This window comes from Phyllobates terribilis, unplaced genomic scaffold (assembly GCF_046119375.1).
Source record: "Phyllobates terribilis strain yellow unplaced genomic scaffold, ASM4611937v1 Scaffold_5__5_contigs__length_657084704, whole genome shotgun sequence".
In the NCBI taxonomy this organism is placed as follows: Eukaryota; Metazoa; Chordata; class Amphibia; order Anura; family Dendrobatidae; genus Phyllobates; species Phyllobates terribilis.
The window spans coordinates 58670164-58694670 of NW_027362765.1; the positions used below are offsets into that span (position 1 = coordinate 58670164).

The following is a 24507-nucleotide window of genomic DNA, read 5'->3' on the forward strand; positions in this document are numbered from 1 at the left end:
TCCACACTTATAGTAATATAAGCGCCGTTATGAAAACGTTGCAATCATCATTGGCCCCAAACTCCTCCTTCTCATGTCCTGACTCTGCACTGAAGCATTATAATGAAACATTGCAATGCGCCCTGGATGAAGCTGCACCTCCTACATATAGAACTACTCAGCACAGACGGAGACAACCCTGGCACACACTGCAAACACGTTTTCTCTAGCGCTGCTCCGGGTGTGCCGAACGGCTGTGGAGAAAATCTAATCTGGCCGAAGCTTTCATCCATTGTAAATTTATGCTTAAAGCATACAGCTCTGCCCTTCACCTCTCCAAACAAACCTACTTTAACAGCCTCATCTTCTCACTGTCCAATAATCCTAAACGCCTCTTTGACACTTTTCACTCTCTCCTTAATCAAACAGCACAAGCCCCGACCACCGACCTCAGCGCTGACGATCTGGCCAATTATTTCAAAGAAAAAATTGAACATATTCGACAGGAAATTTTCTCCCAATCTCCAAATGTTATGTATGCTCCTCCCTCCCACATTGTATCTTGCTCCCTTTCTGACTTCAAACCAGTCACGGAAGAAGAAGTGACCAGGCCCCTTGCATCTTCTCGTCCTACCACTTGCACCAGTGACCCTATTTCCTCACATCTCTTTCAGTCCCTTTCTCCAGCTGTCACCACTCACCTAACTAAAATATTCAACCTCTCCCTCTTATCTGGTATTTTTCCCTCCTCTTTTAAACATGCCAGCATACATTCATTACTTAAAAAAACATCCCTCGACCAGACCTGCGCTGCTAACTACAGACCGGTTTCCAATCTTCCCTTTATCTCTAAACTCCTGGAATGCCTGGTCCATTCCTGTCTAAACCGCTATCTCTCAGACAACTCTCTTCTTGACCCTCTACAATCTGGTTTCCGCTCTTTACATTCTATTGAAACTGCACTCACTAAAGTCTCTAATGATCTACTAACAGCTAAATCTAATGGTCACTACTCCCTGCTGATTCTCCTGGATCTCTCTGCAGCATTCGACACTGTGGATCACCAGCTCCTGCGCACTATGCTCCGCTCTATTGGCCTCAAGGACACTGTTCTCTCCTTGTTTTCCTGCTACCTCTCTGACCGCTCCTTCTGTGTCTTTTGCTGGCTCCTCTTCCTTTCCCCCTCCCCTTACTGTCGGGGTTTCTGAAGGATCAGTCCTAGGCCCCCTTCTTTTCTTCTTATACACCGCTCCTATTGGACAAATAATCAGCAGATTCGGTTTTCAGTACCATCTCTATGCTGATGACACCCAATTATACACCTCTTCTCCGGACATCACCCCTGCATTACTACAAAAGACCAGTGACTGTCTTTCCGCTGTCTCTAACACTATGTCCTCCCTCTATCTATCTAAAACTGAATCTGTCAAAAACTGAACTACTTGTATTTCCTCCCTTCACTAACCTACCTATGCCCGATATTGCCATTCCCGTGTGTGGCTCCACCATTACTCCCCAGCAACTGGCCCGCTGTATTGGGGTTATACTTGATTCAGATCTTTGCTTTACTCCTCACATCAAATCATTAGCTTGCTCATGTCATCTACACCTCAAAAACATCTCTAGAATCAGAACTTTTCTTACCTTTGACTCTGCAAAAACTCTTACTGTAGCTCTTATTCAGTCTCGTCTGGACTATTGCAACTCTTTACTAATCGGGCTCCCTCTTACTAAACTTCCCCTCTCCAATCCGTCCTGAACACAGCAGCCAGGATCATATTCCTCGCCAACCGCTACACTGATGCCTCTTCCCTGTGCCAGTCATTGCACTGGTTGCCCATCCAATACAGAGTTCAATATAAACTTATCACTCCTTGCCCACAAAGCGCTCCATGCTTCAGCACCCCCGTACATCTCCTCCCTCGTCTCAGTCTACCACCTTCCTGTGCCCTCCATTCTGCCAATGACTTAAAACTAAAATCCTCCATAATCTGAACTTCTCACTTCCGGCTCCAAGATTAATCACGTGCTGCACCAATTTTTTGAAATGCACTACCCAGGACAATTCGATTAATTCCCAATACCCACAGTTTTAAGCGTGCCCTAAAAACCTATTTTTTCAGACTGGCCTATCGCCTCAACATACTTTTCTAACTGTCCTAGTTTGGCCCATATTAAAATGTTCTTCAAAATCATGTTCATACCATCCATGCACTTAATAACCTCTGTCTGTACTGTACACATACTGGCTGGTGACCAGTTCATGTAGTGTTATGTACATACCCTATTTAGTATATTATGGCTGTATTATACAATATATGTACATTTTACCTTTTGTGTTCCCCTATTTCCTCATAGACTGTAAGCTTGCAAGCAGGGCCCTCACTCCTTTTGATATGAGTTATGCTTATTCTGTAACTTCTGTATAAGTCCCCACTAAAATTGTAATGTGCTGGGGAAGACACATCGGACCTCCGCATTAGGCTGCCCGACTGCGCCCCCCTGCCGACTGCGTCCGGGGCACATGCCCCGACTGCTTCCCCCTAGATACGCCTCTGGTGAGGAAAATGGATAGCACTCAGATAGCATCTGTTTGGTGATATTTCTTCACTGGGCAGTTGACATGAGAAGCTTTAAAAAGCTTGATGAATTGTAGAAATTGACACATAAATCAAAAATGGATCCAGCAGACTGAAAAAAAGAAAATATTTTTTTTAGCAAGTTGGACCAAAAATACGGATCTCTGAGGCCTATGGCTACATTACCATTCTGAAGAACAGTGTTCCCATTCACTGCTAAGGCGACTGTGTGCGTTATCATAAAAAGGCATTAAGACATCCCACTGCTCAAGTCATTGAGTTGATGAGGCTGGGTTCAAAAGCCGTGTGAAAAATTGTGCCAGTGTAACACAGGTGCTAGAATGCAACGCACAAAGACACAAGGCGAGGACAGATAGGGATTGATATAACCACTTTATATGTATAACAGGTATTCTAAAATGAGATTAATAACAAGGGTAATAAATAGCAACTTGAAGTAACAATACAAAGTCTTTTGTAAGAATAACAGTAAAGTCATTTGTGATAATGTGATTCACCCAGTCGTGGGAGTCACCACATGAGTTTGTTAACTCTGTATATGGCCCTAGCGGGGGTCATCGGTTATTCACGCTAGGCCGCAAGTCTCTTCTGGATAAGTCAATGAAATCACGTTTAGCCTCCCATGCACCAACCGGCCCCCTCCCAACCTGAAGTCCTAACCCCAACTGTCCCCGATACCTTAGGTGAACGTTGGAAGTGACACCCCTGTACACTTACGCAGTTCCTCCGCTACTACTGTTGTGTCTCTCCTGTCGTAGTCCTCTCTCAACTCTTCTCGGCTTGACCGTCGACGGTAGTCTCTCACGCTTGGGGTAAGGGGATCCAGACCTCGGCTCTGGGCTGGTGACGTCAGATCCTGTGAACTTACTCAGCACAGCAAGCAGGTCTTGACTCTCATCACCATGTGCAGGACTCGGGGCACTTCTGTGAGGGGTCCGGAGCTTACCAGACGGTGTCCGGCTCCTGTGCGTCGCAGGCCTCTGGCTCAGACCTGTCACGCTGGGCTCTCCGGTATTTCAGGAGCATGTCTGCTCCCCTGTGCAGCTTGGTGCCAAATCTCCCTGAGACTTGGAGCGCTGTACTTTTATATCCAGGAAATCCTTTCTGGAGGTCACCTGGTCAGGTCCAGCATCTGAATCTACTCTCCTTCAACTTCTCTAGCACAACTTGGTTCTGCTTGATTGCGTCTGACCAGCAGATGGCAATCTCTCCTCATCTCTGGCACATCCTGCTAGAGTTCTCCTTCTGGCTTGTTGCCTTCTACTACACCAGTCACATTTGCAAATTGTGTACTGGTTTGGCTCCACGTGCAGCTCTATATTTGCATTGTGGATGACTGTGGGCATTGCCTTCTACTCCATGTAATATCCAGGTCCATTAATTGGACCAGAATTATGGTTAGTCCTATTTTTTTCCTTGTGAACTGTTAAACGCCATTTTCCTTATAATGCAGAACTGCGCAGTGTGAATGTGTCAACAGTTGATCCTTTGGTGATGGGGAAGATGATGGACAGATACCTATTTGGTGTGTGAGTGTGGTTACAGTAAAAAAAACTTAGAAAGTTGAGAAGTGGGTGGCTGAGCTTGTGCTCTGCTAGTTTGTGAGAAATCAAAATACCATACGATCCAATGTCCCCCCGACGAAAACGTTTCAACATAGAAAAGGTGAAAAAACAGCCATGATGCTTTCTAATCAGAAGGAAAGCTAAATGTAAAACTAAACAGATAAGTGCAACTTTATTAACTACAGAAATGTGTTTACTTATTTTTCATTTACAAAAGTGCAAAAAGAAGACTTAATGCAAAGTGAACTTCGAAAGAATCAGGAACTTACGACCATGACCTGCAGAGGACACTACCGGATATTCATTTTCAGATCGCCCAATGCGCTGATATTTGTATATTCATGATGGAAGCCAATATTTCCACTGGCTTTCATCACGTATAAAGGACTTTGTTCACTATTCTTTCTGCCTATGCTTGGTTTCATTAAAAAAATACAAAACCATACACTTGTACAACTAAACCATGGTTATGGATGAAGACCATACTGCTCCTTTCATGTGCCCTGCTGTGTGGTAGACTGCATGTAGCTGTCAGGGAGGATATGAGACAGACACCACCTATTGGCACTGATTTTCAGGCCCATTTATGAGTCTCTAATGAACATGTAATGGGAAACGATCGGCAACAGGAGAAGGGAAACATGAATTTGTAGCGCTCTGCCTGGAACCTCTGCATAGAGTCCCCTTTTCCTTCCATGCAGGGAAGCAGGCTTACTCACTGCCTTGGCTCGTGGCGCGGTCCCCGGCTTGCTTCTGCTTCCTCTGTGCATGCTGCACTGTGTCCCGGCAGCGTGTCTAGGCACACATGCGCACGCTCCCCTGTTCTTAAAGGGGCAGAGCGCACATGGTAAATGCTCCAAGCAACTGCGCATTTAGTTAAATGTATGTTCACCTACAAGGTGTCTCCCAGCCAATAAAAGGCACCCTCCCCAATAGGGAGGTGCCTGAGCAACCCCTATAGTTCTGTAATAGGTGGGTGGTGTGTATGCAACTGTATGTTGCCAGGTCCCCCGTCCCTAGCCTGTTATAGTATCCTGTATCATTTGTCCCGTTAGTCCGCCATAGTTAGTCCTTGTTAACCGTGACCGCTTCGGCGGTGTCCGAATCCCAAAACTGCGGTAACTGTACCCCGTGGCTGCATCGGCGGTACCTGTCTGCCACCCTGGAGGCTGAATACCCAGGCCAGAACATTGAACCTGTCCCTATGGCCGTCCTGTTGGTACAGCCTGAACCTGTCCCTGTGGCCATCCTGTCAGCATAACCTGAACCTGTCCCAATGGCCATCCTGTCTGCACAGGTGGCTACTTTGAAGAACCTAGAATATAAGACATATTTTCAGTTGTTTCACACTTTTTTGTTAAGTGTATAATTCCACATGTGTTAATTCATAGTTTTGATGCCTTCAGTGTGAATGTACAATTTTCAAAGTCATGAAAATACAGAAAAATCTTTAAATGAGAAGGTGTGTCCAAACTTTTGGTCTGTACTGTATGTGACCCATCCTTGTCCTATCCTCATATACATGATCCCTGTCCTGGTATACATGATCCCTGTCCTGGTATACAGTGGGGGAAATAAGTATTTGATCCCTTGTTGTTTTTGTAAGTTTGTCCACTGACCAAGACATCAACAGTCTATAATTCTAAGGGTAGGTTAATTTTAACATCGAGAGATAGAATATTCGGAAAAAAAATCACATTGTATAAATTAGATAATTTTTTTTTTTGCATTTTGAAGTGAGAAATAAGTATTTGATCCCTCTGGCAAACAACACTTAATACTTGGTGGCAAAACCCTTGTTGGCAAGCACAGCAGTCAGACATTTTTTGTAGTTGATGATGAGATTTGCGCACATGTCAGGGGGAATTTTTGTCCACTCCTCTTTGCAGATCATCTCTAAATCATTAAGATTTTGAGGCTATCGCTTGGCAACTCAGAGCTTCAACTCCCCCCATAAGTTTTCTATGGGATTAAGGTCTGGAGACTGGCTAGGCCACTCCATGACCTTACTGTGCTTCTTTTTGAGCCACTCCTTTGTTGCCTTAGCTGTATGTTTTGGGTCATTGTCTTGCTGGAAGACCCAGCCACGACCTATCTTCAATGCTCTTACTGAGGGAAGGAGGTTGTTGGCCAAAATCTCGCGATACATGACCCCATCTATCTTCCCTTCAGTATGGTGCAGTCGTCATGTCCCCTTTGGAGAAAAGCACCCCCAAAGTATTTTTTTTTTTAAATCAGATACATTTTTATTCATTTAAAGATAGGATAATAAAATACATCTTCAGTACAATAATTTCACATTTTCTTATTATCAAAAAGAACCCCTCACCCCCCCCCCTCCCCTTTTACGGACGATAATAAACCCTTATCGTTATATAACGTATGTTTCAACGTCTTCTAATCATTACAATGTGTTTTATAATGTAATGTACTCATCAGACTCTTTCCTCCAAAAGCATTATCATTAACACACCTTCCATGGTGCCCATAGGTTGTCACTGATTTTGGCGTTTTTCCTTTTTAAATAAATTTTTTCCTCTATTTGTACCACATAATCCACCTGCCTTATATACTCTTGTCTAGAGGGAGGCTCTGGTCGCACCCAATACCTAGCTATTACTTTCCTAGGTGCATATAAAAGTCAGGCAATTGCCAGTTTTGCGACATCATTCCCCACAAGTTCTTCCACATATCCCAGCAAGCAAACCACTGGATCTCTAGGAATTATACAATGATACCGTCCTTCAATTAGGCCAGCTACTTCAGAGCAATAGTTTGCAAGCTTTGGGCAACTCCACATAACATGTAATATATCAGCATTTTCTGACCCACATCTCGGGCAATCCGAATTCTCCCGTACCCCTATCCTGAACAAAAAATCGGGTGATATATATGCTCTATGTACAAGAAGTAACTGGGACATTCTGGCAGGTTCATTTAGAAACAACTTAGGAATATATTCCAAAATGGATTCCCACCTGTCAACTTCAATGGTACCAACGTCTGCTTCCCACCTCTCCCTCGCCAAAACAGGATATTTCAATAGAAAGGTGTGAAGCTGATCAGCATACACCTTAGATATGACGCCTGCTGTACATCCCCCCATACAAATATAGTCAATAACAATATCCTTTTGAACAGACAGGTTCTTGATTTTCCTTTGCTTAATAAACGCATGCTTAACCTGTGTATACTGATAGCTGTGTCTGTCTAATAAATGAAATTCCTCTTTTAGCATCTCTAAGGTTTTGATGTTTTGGTTATCCATCAGTTGGTAAATGTACTGTATACCCCTTACCACCCATCCTCTCAGCTCTCCTATCTTATAAAATTCACCTAAATTTTCGTTATCCCAAATAGGAGTATACATAGACATTCCCACTATACCTCCAATCCTCTTCACCCTCATCCACAGTTTATGGACTAAGCCACATGTCGGGTATGACCTGCCTTTCTTCCCAAAAAGTCCCGATTCTAGGCCCACCACCAATGGACCCTTTTTAAGATGAGCTTCCAAAACAGCCTGGATAGTCCCCTTCGTCGCCTTCAGTTACCACCCTCTAATATGCTGGGACTGTGCTGCCAAAAAGTATATCCACGGGTTTGGTAAGGCGAGACCCCCCTCTTCTTTCAGCCTCTGGAGAGTCTCCAGCTTAATCCTGGGTTGACCTCCACCCCAAACCAGATCCCTAAATATTGAATTAATACGCTGGAACACCGACCAAGGGATCCACACATGGGAGTTATGTAAAACATATAGCAATTTGGGCATCAGCACCATTTTAAGAAGATTGGTGCGTCCCACCACTGAGAGGCGCATTTTCCTCCACGTAGATGCTTTATCTTTTAATTTCCCAATTATCGGGTATACATTCAACTGAAGGTACTCCTTTACTGATAACGTTATTGTAATTCCAAGATATTTAAACTCTCGTACTAATTTAAGTTGTGTACGTTCCACCTGTTCAATATCTAAGCCATCCAGGGTATCTATTTCCATAATATGAGATTTATCCCAATTAATTTGTAACCCAGATAACAGGCCAAATCTATTGATGACAGCTATTGCACCATGTAATGACGCTTGAGGGTCCTGTAAGAATAGTTAAATATCATCTGCGTACAACGCTATCTTCTCCTCAACCATTCCATACCGAAATCCCTTTACCACGTCTGACTGTCTCATTACAGAAGCCAGCGGCTCTATGGCCAGGGCAAATAACAGCGGGGAGAGGGGGCTGCCCTGTCTGGTTCCTCTTGTCATATCAAATTTATCTGACCGTTCCCCATTTACTCTTATTCTAGCTACAGGGCGTGTATACAATAACTTTACCCAGGCCACAAAAACCAGACCAAATCCCATCAGTTGGAGAACTCGCCAGAGATAGCTCCACTCCACTCTATCAAAGGCTTTTCGTGTGTCCAGTGAGACTACAACTCTATCCCCAGCATTGTCAGCGGCCAACTGCATGTTAAAAAATAATCGCCTCAAGTTAATTACCGTTGATCTATCCGGCATAAAACCTGACTGATCTGAGTGTATAATACTAGAAACTACACGGCTTAATCGGTTAGACAATACTTTAGCTAAGATTTTAATATCAGCCGGTAGAGATATGGGTCTATACGAATCTGGCTGTGTCCGGTCCTTATCCGCCTTGGGCAAAACCACTACTGTAGCCTCCCGCATTGACTCCGGTAATTCTCCCACCTCCAAGGCCTCCAGAAACACATCCTTCAATTTTGGCAATAGTATATCTCTAAAATGTTTATAAAATTCTGTTGGTAGGCCATCTGCTCCTGGGGCTTTATTATTTGCCATTGAAGCCAGAGCTTCCTCCATCTCCTCCGCCGTCAGGGGGCCTTCCAAGCTATCCCTAGCCTCCTCACTAAGTCTAGATATATGTGTTCCCCTCAAGAATTGGTCTATGTCATCTCCCGTATTACTTAACTTAGAATGAAATAAATCACCATAGAAGTCCCTAAACACCTTCAAGATATCTCGCGTTTCAGTGACTAAGGTGCCAGTTGGATCCAGGAGACCGTATATATATCCCGGTTCTCTCTGCACTGCCGCTATAATAGACAACAAGTGGCCAACTTTTTCACCTTCTTCATAAAAGACAATTTTTTGAAATTCCCTCTTTGTTTCCCCATTGGCTAGAAATATTTTATCCACACCTTTTTGAACTTCTCTCATGGTCTGTTGCGCCTCTACGGTGGGGTTAAGCGCCAATTCCTCCTCTGCTCTCTTCAGCACGGCCAATGCCTCTCTTTCCTCCATTCTGTTCTGATTTTTAACTCTCGAAATATCTCGGATCAGCAAACCCCTAACATAAGCCTTCATTGTGTTCCACACAGTTCCTATGGCTGTACTTCCCAAGTTATTCTGGAAGAACTCCTCCACTTCTCCTGCTATTTTCTGAATATCCACCGTTTCCAGCCAAACTGGGTGAACCTTCCATTCCTTCCGCCCACCGTCCCCACATATACCAGACCTCAGCTCTACCAACAGTGGGCAATGATCAGAGAGTATCCTAGGTAGATATTCAATATGCATAATGTTTTGGTCAATCATCCCATTTCCAAGGGCTAGGTCTATTCTAGACATAGAGCCGTGTGTCGAAGAGTAGCACGAGTATGTCCTCACTCCCACATGTCTCACTCTCCACAAATCTATCAGGCCCACCTCTGATACATACTTAGCAAAGGGTGTCTCCTCCTCTCCGTCATTTCTTCCCGAATGCCTATTAGCTTTGTCCCAAATTTTATTCATTATATTGTTGACATCTCCAATCAGCAATACAGGAGTCCCTGTCCAATGCATCGTGAGCTCTATAATCTCTTGCAGTTTCGTCCCAGTGTATGGCGGTGGAAAATACACTGCCACTACACAATATAATTTGTCATAAAGTCTGCAATCTAAAAAAACGTATTGCCCGTCTTTATCTATTTTAATCTCAACCTCCTCGAACGGAGTTCCCACATGCACCAGGATAGAAACCCCCCTTGCATATGCAGAATAGATAGAATGGTATGCTCTTTGGACCCACTTCCTCGCTAAAAAAACAATTTTGTCCCTTGTCAGGTGTGTTTCCATAAGGCAGATAATGGAGGGCGCTCGAGCTAAAATATTCTGCAGAATAGTGGCCCGTCTCTTACGGTCTGCCAAACCACGTATGTTACCCCCAAAATATAATGTTTCCCCCACCATGTTTCACGGTCGGAACAATGTTCTTAGGGTTGTATTCATCCTTCTTCTTCCTCCAAACATGGCGAGTTGAATTAATGCCAAAGCGCTCAATTTTTGTCTCATCTGACCACAGCACCTTCTCCCAATAACTCACAGAATCGTCCAGGTTTTCATTGGCAAACTTCAGACGGGCATGCACATGTGCCTTCTTGAGCAGGGGGCACTGCAGGATTTTAACCCTTTAAGGCATAATGTGTTACCAATGGTTTTCTTAGTGACTATGGTCCCAGCTGCCTTGAGATCATTAACAAGTTCTCCCCGTGTAGTTTTAGGCTGATCTCTTACCTTCCTCATGATCAAGGATACCCCACGAGGTGAGATTTTGCATGGTGCCCCAGATCGAAGTCTATTGACAGTCATTTTGTATTTCTTTCATTTTCTTACTATTGCACCAACAGTTGTCTCCTTCTCACGCAGCATCTTGCTTATGGTTTTGTAGCCCATTTCAGTTTTGTGCAGGTCTATGATCTTTCCCTGACAAGCTCTTTGGTCTTGCCCATGTTGTATACGTTAGAGTCTGACTGATTAATTGAGTCTGTGTACAGGAGTCTTTTATACAGGTGACTATGTAAGACAGCTGTCTTTAATGCAGATAACGAGTTGATTAGGAGCGTCTAACTGGTCTGTAGGAGCCAGAACTCATAATGGTTTGTAAGGGATCAAATACTTATTTCTCACTGCAAAACTCAAAAAAATGTATCTAATTTATACAATGTGATTTTCTTGATTTTTTTGGGGGGATATTCTATCTCTCAGTGTTAAAAATAGCTTAACCTTAAAATTATAGACTGTTCATGTATTTGTCAGTGGGCAAACTTACAAAAACAGCAAGGGATCAAATACTTATTTCCCCCACTGTACATGCTCCCCATCCTGGTATATATGGATCCCCGTGCTGGTATATATGGCCCCCCCATGCTGGTATATATAGCACCCATCCTGGTATACAGTATATGATCCCATTCCTGGTATATATGGCCCCCATTCTGGTATATATGGCTCCCCATGCTGGTTTATATAGGGCTCACATGCTGGTATATATGGCCCCTATCATGCCGCACACGTGAAAAAAAAAAATTCTACTCCCCCTCCCTGCGCTCCCTCTCAGCGTGGCGTCCACTTCTGATGCCGGAAACTGACATCAGCGTGTAAGCGGCACAGCACATGATATCACTGCCATGCGACCCCCCCACAAGCCGACATCAGTTGCCGGAATATTCACTGCACCCCACGCACGCTACTATGGGTGTGGGGAGCAGTGAATATTCATTTTCTTTAATGGCATACACACGTGATGGCCCAGCTGCCTTTTATACAGGTGACTATGTAAGACAGCTGTCTTTAATGCAGATAACGAGTTGATTAGGAGCGTCTAACTGGTCTGTAGGAGCCAGAACTCATAATGGTTTGTAGGGGATCAAATACTTATTTCTCACTGCAAAACTCAAAAAAATGTATCTAATTTATACAATGTGATTTTCTTGATTTTTTGGGGGGGATATTCTATCTCTCAGTGTTAAAAATAGCTTAACCTTAAAATTATAGACTGTTCATGTCTTTGTCAGTGGGCAAACTTACAAAAACAGCAAGGGATCAAATACTTATTTCCCCCACTGTACATGCTCCCCATCCTGGTATATATGGATCCCCGTGCTGGTATATATGGCCCCCCCATGCTGGTATATATAGCACCCATCCTGGTATACAGTATATGATCCCATTCCTGGTATATATGGCCCCCATTCTGGTATATATGGCTCCCCATGCTGGTTTATATAGGGCTCACATGCTGGTATATATGGCCCCTATCATGCCGCACACGTGAAAAAAAAAAATTCTACTCCCCCTCCCTGCGCTCCCTCTCAGCGTGGCGTCCACTTCTGATGCCGGAAACTGACATCAGCGTGTAAGCGGCACAGCACATGATATCACTGCCATGCGACCCCCCCACAAGCCGACATCAGTTGCCGGAATATTCACTGCACCCCACGCACGCTACTATGGGTGTGGGGAGCAGTGAATATTCATTTTCTTTAATGGCATACACACGTGATGGCCCAGCTGCTGCTGGAAGCTAGCGACTGCGGCTAACACATGTGCCTGCTATTAAAGAAAATGCATATGCACTTCTCCCCACGCCAATAGTCCCGCCCACCTCTAGGTGCAGGATTCAGTTTAGAGAGGTGGGCGGAATTATGGACATGGGGAGCGGTTAATATTCATTGTCCCTAATAGCAGGCACACGTGTTAGACCCAGCGCTGCTTCTCCATTGACCCCCCACAACCCACCGCCACAGCCAGGTACACCCGGACTATAATACGCACCCCCACTTTCCTCCAAAACTTTGGGGGAAAAAGGTACATCTTATAGTACGCAAAAAATAGAGTTTTTATAAATAATAATTCAAGGCAGTGTTATTTAAAAAATATTAAAATCAATTTTATTCTTGGCAGATGACTGTACCAGGAGCACAGAGGGACATCTCATATTTTCCAATTTTGCAGCGGATGATCATGTTGTGATACCAGATACATGTGAAGAACAAGCCGTTATCCCAGAAATATCTCAGGCCATTCTCATCAAAAATGTATCATTTGATCCTTTAAAACAGGTTATTTTTTCTGCTTCATCAAAGACCGATATGCGAAACAAAACTCACAGACGGGCTGTTAAACATCAAACAGCTCACATAGGGAAGAAACCATTTTCATGTTCTGAATGTGGGAAATGTTTTAAACATAAATCAATTTTAGTTATACATCAGAGAATTCACACTGGGGAGAAGCCATATTTTTGTTCAGAATGTGGGAAAAGTTATAGTGAGAAATCCAAACTTGTTACACATCAGAGAATTCACACAGGGGAGAAGCGGTTCCCATGTTTAGAATGTGGGAAATGTTTTTATCGAAAACCAATTCTAGATATACATCAGAGAATTCATTCAGGAGAGAAACCTTTTACATGTTCAGAATGTGGGATATGTTTTACAGACAAATCACATCTTGTTACACATCAAAGAATTCACACAGGGGAGAAGCCATATCTGTGTTCAGAATGTGGGAAATGTTGTTCTAAGAAATCTAATCTTATTAAACATCAGAGAATTCACACAGGGGAGAAGCCATATTCATGTTCAGAATGTGGGAAATGTTTTAATCAGAGAACAAGTTTTGTTAGACATCAGATAAGTCACACAAGCGAGAAGTCATTTGCATGTTTAGAATGTGGGAAATGTTATCATCACAAATCACATCTTAATAGACATCTGAGCACTCACAGAACAGAGAGGCCATTTTCATGTTTACAATGTGCTAAAAGTTTTTATTTCAAATCACATCTTGTTACACATCAGAGAATTCACACAGGAGAGAAGCCATATTCATGTTTAGAATGTGGGAAGTGTTTTAATCAGAAAACAAATCTTGTTAGACATCAGATAAGTCACACAAGCGAGAAATCATTTGCATGTTTAGAATGTGGGAAATGTTATTATAACAAATCACATCTTGATACACATCTAAGAGTTCACACAGGGAAGAAGCCTTTTTCCTGCTCAGAATGTGGGAAATGTTTCTATAGCAACTCACATCTTGTTACACATCTGAGAATTCACACAGGAGAGAAGCCATTTTCATGTTCAGAATGTGGAAAATGTTTTACCAATAAAGATCATCTTGTTAAACATCAGAAAATTCACACAGGGGAGAAGCCATTTTCGTGTTCAGAATGTGGGAAATATTTTACACACAAATCAAGTTTTGTTAGACATCAAAAAATACACACAGGGAAGAAGTAGCCATTTTCATGTTCCCAAAATGGGATTTTTTTTTAATGATAAATCAAATATTGTTGTATATCAGAGAATTCACACAAGTAAGAAACCATCAATCAATCAATCATACGTTGATAGACATCATAAAACACAAGGGAGTAGCCATTTTTTTTCATTCCTTAAGGACCAGACCTAATTTGACCTTAATGTCCACGCAGGTTTTTTTTTAACTTTTTCTTTTCATTGTTATTTTCCAGTGGCAATTTTTTTTTTCACTGACATAGCTGTATGGGGGCTTTTTTTTTTCAGGAATGAGTTGTATTTGTCAGTATCCGCATTTTGCGGTACTTATAATCTAATGTCTAACTTTCATTAACTGTTTATGGAAAGAAATAGAAAAAAACACAAATTATGTTTTTTTTTTCTTTTTTTGAACAAATAAAATATTAAAGGGGTTTTCCTACAAACGAAAGTTCATTTTAATCAATAGATTTTGGAATAATAATAACTTCCACAATTGGATGTGTTTAAATAAGATGTTCCTGTGAGATAATCTTATAAATGTGCCCCTGCTGTGTACTGTGTAATGGTTGTGTCTCACTGTGCAGCAACAACAGAGAGGCGATCATTATCCTCTTCATCTCCTGACTGTATCATACTCATTACCTCTTCCTCCTCCGTTTGTTCCTCGGCTCCTGCACCTTCGCTAACAGTTTGTCTGGTACCATGAGCCCCCCTCGATTGCTGTAATCCACCCTCCCTTGGCACCCGCCTGGGCGACGACAGTCTGGAACTTACGAGGTATTGTTATCCTTTCCGTATCCTCCTCTGCTTTCTCCTCATTCTCTGGGACCATCACCTCCTCTCGCAGACTATTCAAAGTGTGCTCCAGCATGTAGATGACCAGAATAGTGATGCTGATGATGGCATCGTCAGTGCTAGCCATCTTAGTAGCCATTTTGAAACTGTACAAAAGGGAGCAGTCTGCGCATACGTGATTTACACCACGTCCGTACTGCGTTGGCCCAGGCTATTCAAAATGAGATACTGCATCAGGGCTCATCATTGCTGCCACAGTCGCCGCAACTTGTGCAGAGTGGAATTCCTCCATGTCAGCACATTGCATATTAACAGGTTAACCAGTAGGGCCAAAGACCTCTGTAGCAATGCAAGTCGATGACCCGCGGCGTGCGAACGGCGGAAGTGAGCACACAGTGACCATACATTCTGCAGCAGCGTATCCAGGCAAGGATAGTGGTGGAGAAATTGCTATACCACCAGGTTGAGGACGTGAACCATGCAAGGCACGTGTGTGTGGTTGCCCCAGCATAGGGCTGCCACCAGGTTATTATTATTATTTATTTATATAGCACCATTGATTCCATGGTGCTGTACATAAGAAAGGGCTATATACCAAATACAGATATCACTTACAGTAAACAAACTAACAGTGATAGACTGGTACAGGGGGAAGAGGACCCGGCCCTTGCGGGCTTACATTATACAGGAACGGGGAAGAAGACAGTAGGTTGGGGGGATTGCAGTAGCTCCGGTGTTGAGGTGGCAGCAAGCAAGGTCACGGCAGGCTGTAAGCTTGTTTGAAGAGATGGGTTTTCAGGTTTCATCTGAAGGATCCAAATGTGGAGGCTAATCGGACGTGTTGAGGCACAGAATTCCATAGGATGGGAGATATTCGGGAGAAATCTTGGAGGCGGTTCGGTGAGGAATGAATAAGTGTGGAGGAGAGAAGGAGGTCTTGGGAGGACCGCAGATTACGTGAGGGAATATATCGGGAGATTAGTTCAGAGATGTACGGAGGACAAAGGTTATGGATGGCTTTGTAAGTCAGTGTTAGTAGTTTGAACTGCATACGCTTGGCAATTGGGAGCTAGTGAAGGGATTTGCAAAGGGGGCTAGCAGAGAAGCGAGGCGAGAGATGAACCAGCTGCGCAGCAGAGTTGAGGATGGACTGGAGGGGTGCAAGAGTGTTAGCAGGTAGGCCACAGAGGAGGATGTTGCAGTAGTCGAGGCGGGAGATAATGAGGGCATGCACAAGCAGTTTAGTAGATTGAGGGTTGAGGAAAGGACGAATTCTGGAAATATTTTTGAGCTGGAGGCGACAGAAGGTAGCGAGAGCTTGAATGTGGGGTTTGAAGGACAGGGCAGAGTCAAGGGTTACTCCGAGGCAGCAGATTGCCGGTACAGGGGAAAGTGCGATGTCATTTATTGTGATAGAAACATCAGGTGGGGAAGATATGCGAGATGGGGGAAAGATGATGAGTTCAGTTTTCTCAACATTGAGCTTGAGGAAGCGAGAGGAGAAGGAGGCTATGGCTGATAGACATGCTGGGATTCTTGACAGCAGAGAGGTGACATCTGGGACAGAGAGGTAGATCTGGGTGTCATCAACGTACAGATGGTACTGGAAGCCATGGGATTTTATGAGCTGTCCCAGGCTAAGAGTATAGATGGAGAAGAGTAGGGGTCCTAGGACAGAACCTTGAGGGACTCCAACAGAGAGGGGGCGGGATGAGGAGGTAGTGTGGGAGTGGGAGACGCTAAATGTGCGGTTAGAAAGGTATGAGGAGATCCAAGATACGGCAAGGTCTTTTACGCCAAAGGAAGAGAAAATCTGTAGTAGGAGGCAGTGGTCAACTGTGTCAAAGACAGAGGACAGGTCAAGAAGAAGGAGTATAGAGAATTTTCTGTTAGTTTTGACTGTAAGTAAGTCATTAGCAATTTTGGTAAAGGCAATTTCGGTGGAATGGTGGGGGCGGAAGCCAGATTGTTGGTTGTCGAAGAGAGAGTTGGATAAGAAGTAAGAGGAAAGTTCAGTGTGAATGTGTTGCTCCACAAGTTTGGAGGCAAATGGGAGCAGCGATATGGGGCGGTAGCTGGACAAGGAGGTTGGGTCGAGGGATGACTTTTTGAGGATGGGCGTGATTGTGGCATGTTTGAAGGCAGCGGGGAAGGTACAAGAAGTTAGTGATAGGTTGAAGGGATGGGTTAGGGATGCGATGAGTGTGGGGGTGAGGTTGGGGAGGAGGTGGGATGGGATGGAGTCGAGTGCACAAGTGGTGAGATGTGATTTTTCAGAGGAGACGAGTGAGGTCTCCTTCCGTGATGTCGGAAAGGGAGGTTATGGAGGAAGGGCAATGGTCTAGGAAACCAAGGGGTTGTGGTGGTTGGACAGTAAAGACTTGCCATGTTTGGTCAATCTTGTTTTTGAAGTGTGTGGCAAACTCCTCAACAGAGATGACGGAGGTCGGAGGGGGCAGTGGAGGGCAGAGGAGGTTTGCACTGTTATCACCGTTCCCTGGCTCCAGGTTCAGTGGAAACAGCCATTGCTCAAACTCGGCCTAGATAGCTGTCCGCAACTCTTGAGCTGTATGACTGCAATCTCCAAGGCATATTAATTTTAACACTGCCTTATTGCAGTGAGCCCTAGCTGCGCAGTATGGAGGTGGGTAGGATTTTCTCTGCACTGTTGGAACACGTGTCTCATTAAGGTACAGGTTGAGGTTGCAGGTGGAGGCCCTAGAGGAGGGGGGAGGAGGCAGAAGCAGTGGAGGAAGTGTTAGATACAGAGGTTTGTCCTGCAAGCCTTGGGGATTCCAAGACTTGTGGAGCAGCCCCTTCCCCGCCTGCCCCCACAACCACCAGAGTCATCCAGTACCCAGTCAGCGAGATGTAACGCCCTTGGCCATGCTTACTCGTCCAGGTGTCTGTGGTGAAATACACCCCGGCAGACATCGATTTTTTCAAGGAACTGGTGAAGTTGTCTGTGACATGCTGCTGTAGCGCAGACACAGTTTTCATAGAGAAGTAATAGCAACTGGGTAACTGGTTTTGGGGGACTGCGGCAGCCATCGTCTTTTGGAAACTGTCTGCATCCACCAGGCGGAAAGGCAGCATTTCCGTGGCTAACAGATTGGAGATGGTGGAGTTCAAGCTCTTACGTTTGGCATGTCTAGGAGGAAACAATCTAATACATGGCCACAGCTGCTGGACCGAGGGCTGTCTGCTGTGCTGAGAGACGGGGGGGGGGGAGTAGGATGAACATGACAAACTGCTGGACTGTGAATGAGGTGCAGGTGGAGATGTTATGATGGATTAAAAAAGATGTGGTGTGCTTGGTGAAACAAAAACAACAGGCATGTCCAGTTCCTTAACAGCTGACGGGCTCTCACTCAGCCTGATTGTAGTGAATAAACAAGTGGAGGTTCTGCAGCCGGAGACCTGTGTGAGAACACTTGCCACGGTGACGGAGGAGGAATAAGCAGCAGACGCGGTTGGTAGGGTGGCCTGTCGTTGCTGAGGCCCGCTAGTCCACATTTTATCGCAGTGAGATTCCCAGACTAACGCATGTTGATCAGGCATGTGCCGGTTCATGCATGTAGTAGTCAAATTATTGCAACTACTGAGTCTTTTTTTTTGACAAAGGAAGGGAGTGGAGTAGCCCGTCCAGTAACAGAAGTTGTCAGTTGACTTTGGATAGGACGTGGCTGTTTTTGTTCAGTAGAGCTTTCACTAGCATTACCACCAAGCCCAGGGCCGGCGTCAGCACCCGGGCAAGTGTCGGGGCCCTGAGCAGACGAGGGGGCCCACTCGCTGTCTGGGACACCGACGCACTATGGGGCCCGTGAGCGAGGGAGTCCGGGCCCAGTGCCCGTGAGTGGGCCTCCCCCCCTTCTTGCTCAGGGCCCTGGCACAATACTTACCTCTCCCCATTCTACTTCCTCCGCAGATCCTGTATCTTCTGCGTCTCCTGTGACGTCTCAAGTCAGAGGGTGCGATGACGTCTTTCCACCGCGCCCTCTGATGAACAGTTAAAGTGCAGAGAGCGGGAAGATGGCGACGCTGAGGAGTCCGGATTAGAGCAGCTGCCAGCAAGGACAGGTGAGTATTTGATTTTTTTATGTCTGGAAGCATGGATCATTGTATAGGGAGCATTTATATGGGTCCCATCCTGCATGGAACATTTATATGGGGCCCATATGGCATGGCGCAATATATGGGGCCCTTACAGCTTGGAGCAATATATGGGGCCCATACAGCATGGAGCATTATATGGGGCCCTTACAGCATGGAGCAATATATAGACCCCATACAGCATGGAGCATTATATGGGGGCAGTATAAATCATGGAGCATTATATGTGGGCCAGTATTCTGCATGGAGCATTATATGGGGGCCAGTATTCTGCATGGAGCATTATATGGGGGCCAGTATTCTGCATGGAGCATTATATGAGGGCCAGTATACTGTATGGAGCATTATATGGGGACCATTATTCTGTATGGAGAAATATATGGGGTCCATTATTCTGTATGGAGCATTATATGGGGCCCATTATTCTATATGGAGCATTATATGGGGCCCATTATTCTGTATGGAGGATTATATAGGGCCCATTCTGTATGGAGCAATATATGGTGCCCATTATACTGTATGGAGCATTATATGAGGTCCATTATTCTGTATGGAGCATTATATGGGGTCCATTATTCTGTATGGAGCATTATATGGGGTCCATTATTCTGTATGGAGCATTATATGGGGTCCATTATTCAGTAAGGAGTAATATATGGGTCCATTATTCTGTATGGAGCAATATATGGGGTCCATTATTCTGTATGAGGCAATATATGGGGCTCATTATTCTTTATGGAGCAATATATGTGGCCCATAATACTGTATGGAGGACTATGTGGTGCCCATAATACTGTATGGAGGACTATACTGTCCGGTCTAAAATGAAAACTTTTGACTCCTACCAGGTCACGCACTGCTCGCTGTGAAGATTCACCGGTTTCTGAGCTATTGTAGAATTTACAATAGATATCACTCATGTAATGTAAGAAGTAAGTGAAATCTTTGGCATTGTACTATATATATATTTCTGTGCAGTATCTTTGCATCATAAAATGTGATATGTGTTAAAGGGGCCCACTGAGACTCTTTCACCCGAGGCCCACGAAAACCTGGAGCCGGCCCTGACCAAGCATATTCCCCCTTCCATCACGACCTCGCTTTTTCACACTCATGTTGAATGTACCCTTCCCCTCTTTTAACCAGCTGTTTCACAAACCTAGGCCCAGACCTGTCAGTCATTTGTCTCTAAATTACCAATCAGTATTTATTTGCTGAGATAGTGTGGCTGGAGCACACTATTAGCAAATAAAATTTTGATTCTCCAATGTGGTCCCCTGGAAGGAGCAGAATATTAGCACAAAAGAATTCAAAGTTTAAATGTGGCCTAGTTTCTGCAGCACGGTAGTAGCAGAAAAAAATTAGATTTTCTAATGTGAACTCCTGCTTGGCCAAAAAAATTACCAGCACCAAATCTTTTGATGTACATATGTGGTCTTGTTTCAGGACCACGATATTAGCAGAAAGAATTAGAGTTTCAAAAGGTGTACTCGTTCATGGAGCACAATATTAGCAGCACAACAAAGTCATATGCTGAAATGTGGCCTGGTGTCTCTGTCTGGACCACACTATTAGCAAAAAGGATTGATCTGTTGGAAGGTCAATTTCACAGCCACACAGGATCCTATCTATCTAAACTAGCTGACTGACAAGCAACCGCCTAGCTAACTATCTCACTATCCAGTAGCAGCAGCAGGAGCAGCCTCTCTGTACTGTTACACAGACAAAATGGCGCCAAAGCAACATGTCCGATCTTTATATGCAGAGGGACATGTGACTTCGGCAGCCAATGACACAAGCCCTTGTGTCTGGACGTTGTGGATTGGCTGCTGGAATCTCTACACATTAAGTTAAGAAAAAGAAATTGAGAATAACAGTCTGCCAATCCTCTGACCTCTCCCCACCCCCTCCCCTCATCAAACACATCCCCCCACTCATTATACAGCACCTCTATCCTAGCCAAAGTCCTAAAAAAAAGCATTAGTGGAAACGCTATCATTTACCGCACTTTGGCTGAAGGTTGCCGATTTTGAGTAAAATTGCTCGGGGGTACAAACACGAATCCGAATGTGCAATTTTCATGCTGATTTTGAGATTGGCGAATGTTTTACAAACAAGTTCACTTATCTCTAGATGTGATTAATCATCTTATTGACGTGATAAAAAAAAATACAAGTTATAATCGAGTAAACTAACATATCTACAAGAGAAAGGGAAAAAAGAATTTAGAGCACAAAATGATTATTAGTAATTGTATACATTTTCTGACATTTTCCTGTAGAATTTGCTGATTGCCCAATCGTTCTAAGGTTACATTCTTCATGCCACTAAATCCAAATTGTGAACAAAGTGAAAAACTTATGATCCTTTATTACAGTAAGTAATTTAAAAATCCAGTATAGTGGACAAAAATGACAAACATCCAAAGCTCTTGAAGAAGCTCAAACATATGCAGTGCTGAATTTCATTTTGTTGGAAATCAGGTGGCGCTCAGGCAGATGCTTCTGTTTTTACAAAGTCTGGTGAGTGAGCTTCACCACATAGGATACTTTTCTGGCCGATGCCTCCACCAACAGGCAGCAGTATTGGTTTGTCATGGATGTACATCAAATTAAACTAATATAACAGGTGAGTAACAAATCAGTGGTTCGTGACATACACACTTCTGAGAGGCGGACACAAAGTTAGATTTTTTTCTTCAGCAACATTGGTAGCCTGCTTCTGCATGAATTAGAAAATAATATATGTGAAATTGAAATCCAACATCAGCATTATAACCACACTCAGCACTTTAACCAATCACTTCTTAAGGTATCAATTGACCAATTCATGGGTTCTTACTAGCCATAACAAGGCACACACTTATAAATGGCATCCTACTCTATTAGGTTTACCTCTCTCCTGGAGCTTCTTCAACTAGCCTTGAAGATACATGCAGATATGATAGAAAGGAGTCAGAACATCGCAGTGTATTGCATATGGGGCTGTGTAGCCATAGAAAGTTTAGAATGCCTATGATGACTATTCTCTACTACCAACTGTCATGCTTCCACCACTCAGTGTGTCTTGGACTCAGTGACTGACAGCTTAGTCGTCCAGTTTAGTACAGGGGCGTGCTAAGCTGTTGGTGTTTTGATTGACAGCTAAGTTGTCCAATCCAGTGCAGCGGTGTGCTGAGCTGTCAGGAATTTTGATTCACAGCACAGCCATCCAATCTGAGACTGGGAGGTGTGGAGCTTCCTTCAGCTGTTTACTGTTTGAAATGATTACCTAGCTACTTAACTAAGCTGTCAGTCCCAGATAGCAGCCAGTTGTAGCTCTCAGCTAAGTGTGGTGTGTTCTCTTTGCTTTGTGCTCTGAATTCAGACATTCTTATCTTGTGTTGCCAGACCCTGGATTTGCCTATTGACTACCTGTTTGTATTACCCCTTTTGACTTGACAGACTCTGTACTTGGAATTCTGACTCTGGAAAGTGGCCTGACTATGTCTTTGTCTCTTCCCTCTGTTTATGACGTACCCTCCTTGCTCTTGACTTCGGACTCCTTGTCTACCCTGACTCACGGGTTGTCTGTGAGAAGTGACTTAGCTTTACACCTACACAGCCTACAGTGACCATGGAGCATTGGAAGAAAATAAACTGGTCCGATATCAAATTTTCAATTATGTGATTGGCTGGGTGCAGCCCTTGCCTGGGGAAGATGGCAACAGGATGTACAAGAAGACAAACAAGCAGAGACCTTCTGGCATCATATGTATCTGACGAATACTATCTACCTGAAATATGTACACTGCCCCCTTTTTGGCTGCCAGGATTCCCTAATGGCAGTGCCCATTTCTGTATAATAATAATAAAATAATAATAATATTAGGATAATAGTAAGTCAGGATTGGTGTGCAGAACATGACATAAAGATCAAGTTGATGACTTGTCCCCAAAATTTGAAATCCCAATCCAATTGATCATCTGTTGGATGTGCTGTAAAAACAAGTGTAACAAATGGAGAAGCAACTTATAAGATGCAAAGGATCCGCTGCTAACGACCTGATGACAGATACCACAGAAGCCTGCAGCTATCTGCTGGTGCCAGATATAAACCTTAGGCTGTGTGCCCATGCTGCGTTTTTTAAGCGTTTCCGCAGCGGTAAAAACGCTGCTGAAACACTTAAAAAACGCATGGTAGAAGGCCTGCCATGTCCCCCAATGATAATCCGCATGTGCTGTGCACATGCTGCAGAAATTTCAGCTGCGGATTATCATTACGGAAAAAAAAGCAGCACTACCAATTATTTTGCGGAAGTGCTGCGTTTTTGCCGCCATTGACTTGCATTAGAACGCGCCAATTCTGCAAGACTGCATCTGTACTTGCGTAATTGGCGCGTTCTAATGTGCGGATGGTACCCGGGTGTGGAGGACAGGAGACTCTCCTCCACACCCAGGTACCATTAAAAGCTGTTAAAAAAAGAATAAAATAAAAAATAAAGATTATATTCACCTTCCGACGGCCCCCGGACTCCTTCCCTGTGCTTGCCGATAGAGCGCGCAGGACTGACGGACCTGCGGTGACGTCACAGTCATGTGACGGCAGGTCCTTCAGTACAGCGTAACGCGATCTGTCGGCAGCCAGCACAGGAGCGCAGCAAGACTGCGGGGGCCATCGGAAGGTAAGTATAGATTTATTTTTTATTTTTTGACATTCTCTCGGGTCACACTATATAAATCCATGCCGGTTGCATGGATTTATATAGTGTGACCGAGTTGTCAAGCACTTTCCAAGTGATGCTAAAATCGCTTGGAAAGCGCTTGACAACCCGCATGCAGAAATGCATGTGAAGAACGCTTCACATCCGCATGTCCCTGGCAGGAAAACGCATGTACAATCCGCATGCGTTTTTTTCTGCCAGGGAGATGCAGAAACGCTCAGGAAAAAATCCTGAGCATTTCTGCATCGTGGGCACATAGCCTAAGGGATGTTTGGAATCCAGGAAAAAAGTCAGAACAGTTTTTGGCTTCATGGGTTCTATAGAAAAACAGGGATCTCCAGAGAGAGAAGAACTGGACTATAAAACAGAATAAAGATCTGCAACTCATCACGTCTATATATATATAAAGCAGAAATTCTGTGTGTGGTAGCCTGTTGAATTCAAAACCACATTTTTCAACCAATTTGAGTGAAATTTTGCACGGTCTGTCTTTAACACCAGTCTAAAATTACTGCGAACATTAAAACTCGAAGAGAAATTTGGCCTCAGAATTTAGGCTCTAGAGAAATAAAGGAGAAAGAGTGAGAGTGTGTGTGTGTGTATGTGTGTGTGTAAATCCACAGTTTTTCCCCACAGGGTCCTAAAGAATTAAAGCGACAGGCCCAATGAGTTACTCTTAAAGGGGCAGCAACCATATAGTCAC

The 24507-nt window shown here is 44.1% G+C and overlaps 1 protein-coding gene across 1 annotated transcript in view; it reads left to right on the forward strand.

The window, feature by feature from the left end:
• Nucleotides 1-14657, forward strand: part of LOC141271984 (uncharacterized) — a 42126-nt gene extending 27469 nt beyond the window's left edge. The window contains exon 7 of the mRNA XM_073682244.1: nucleotides 12852-14657. Coding sequence (XP_073538345.1) covers nucleotides 12852-14194 — 1343 coding nt within the window. The 3' untranslated portion in view covers nucleotides 14195-14657. The remainder of the gene's footprint in view (nucleotides 1-12851) is intronic.
• Nucleotides 14658-24507: the final 9850 nt, after the last annotated feature.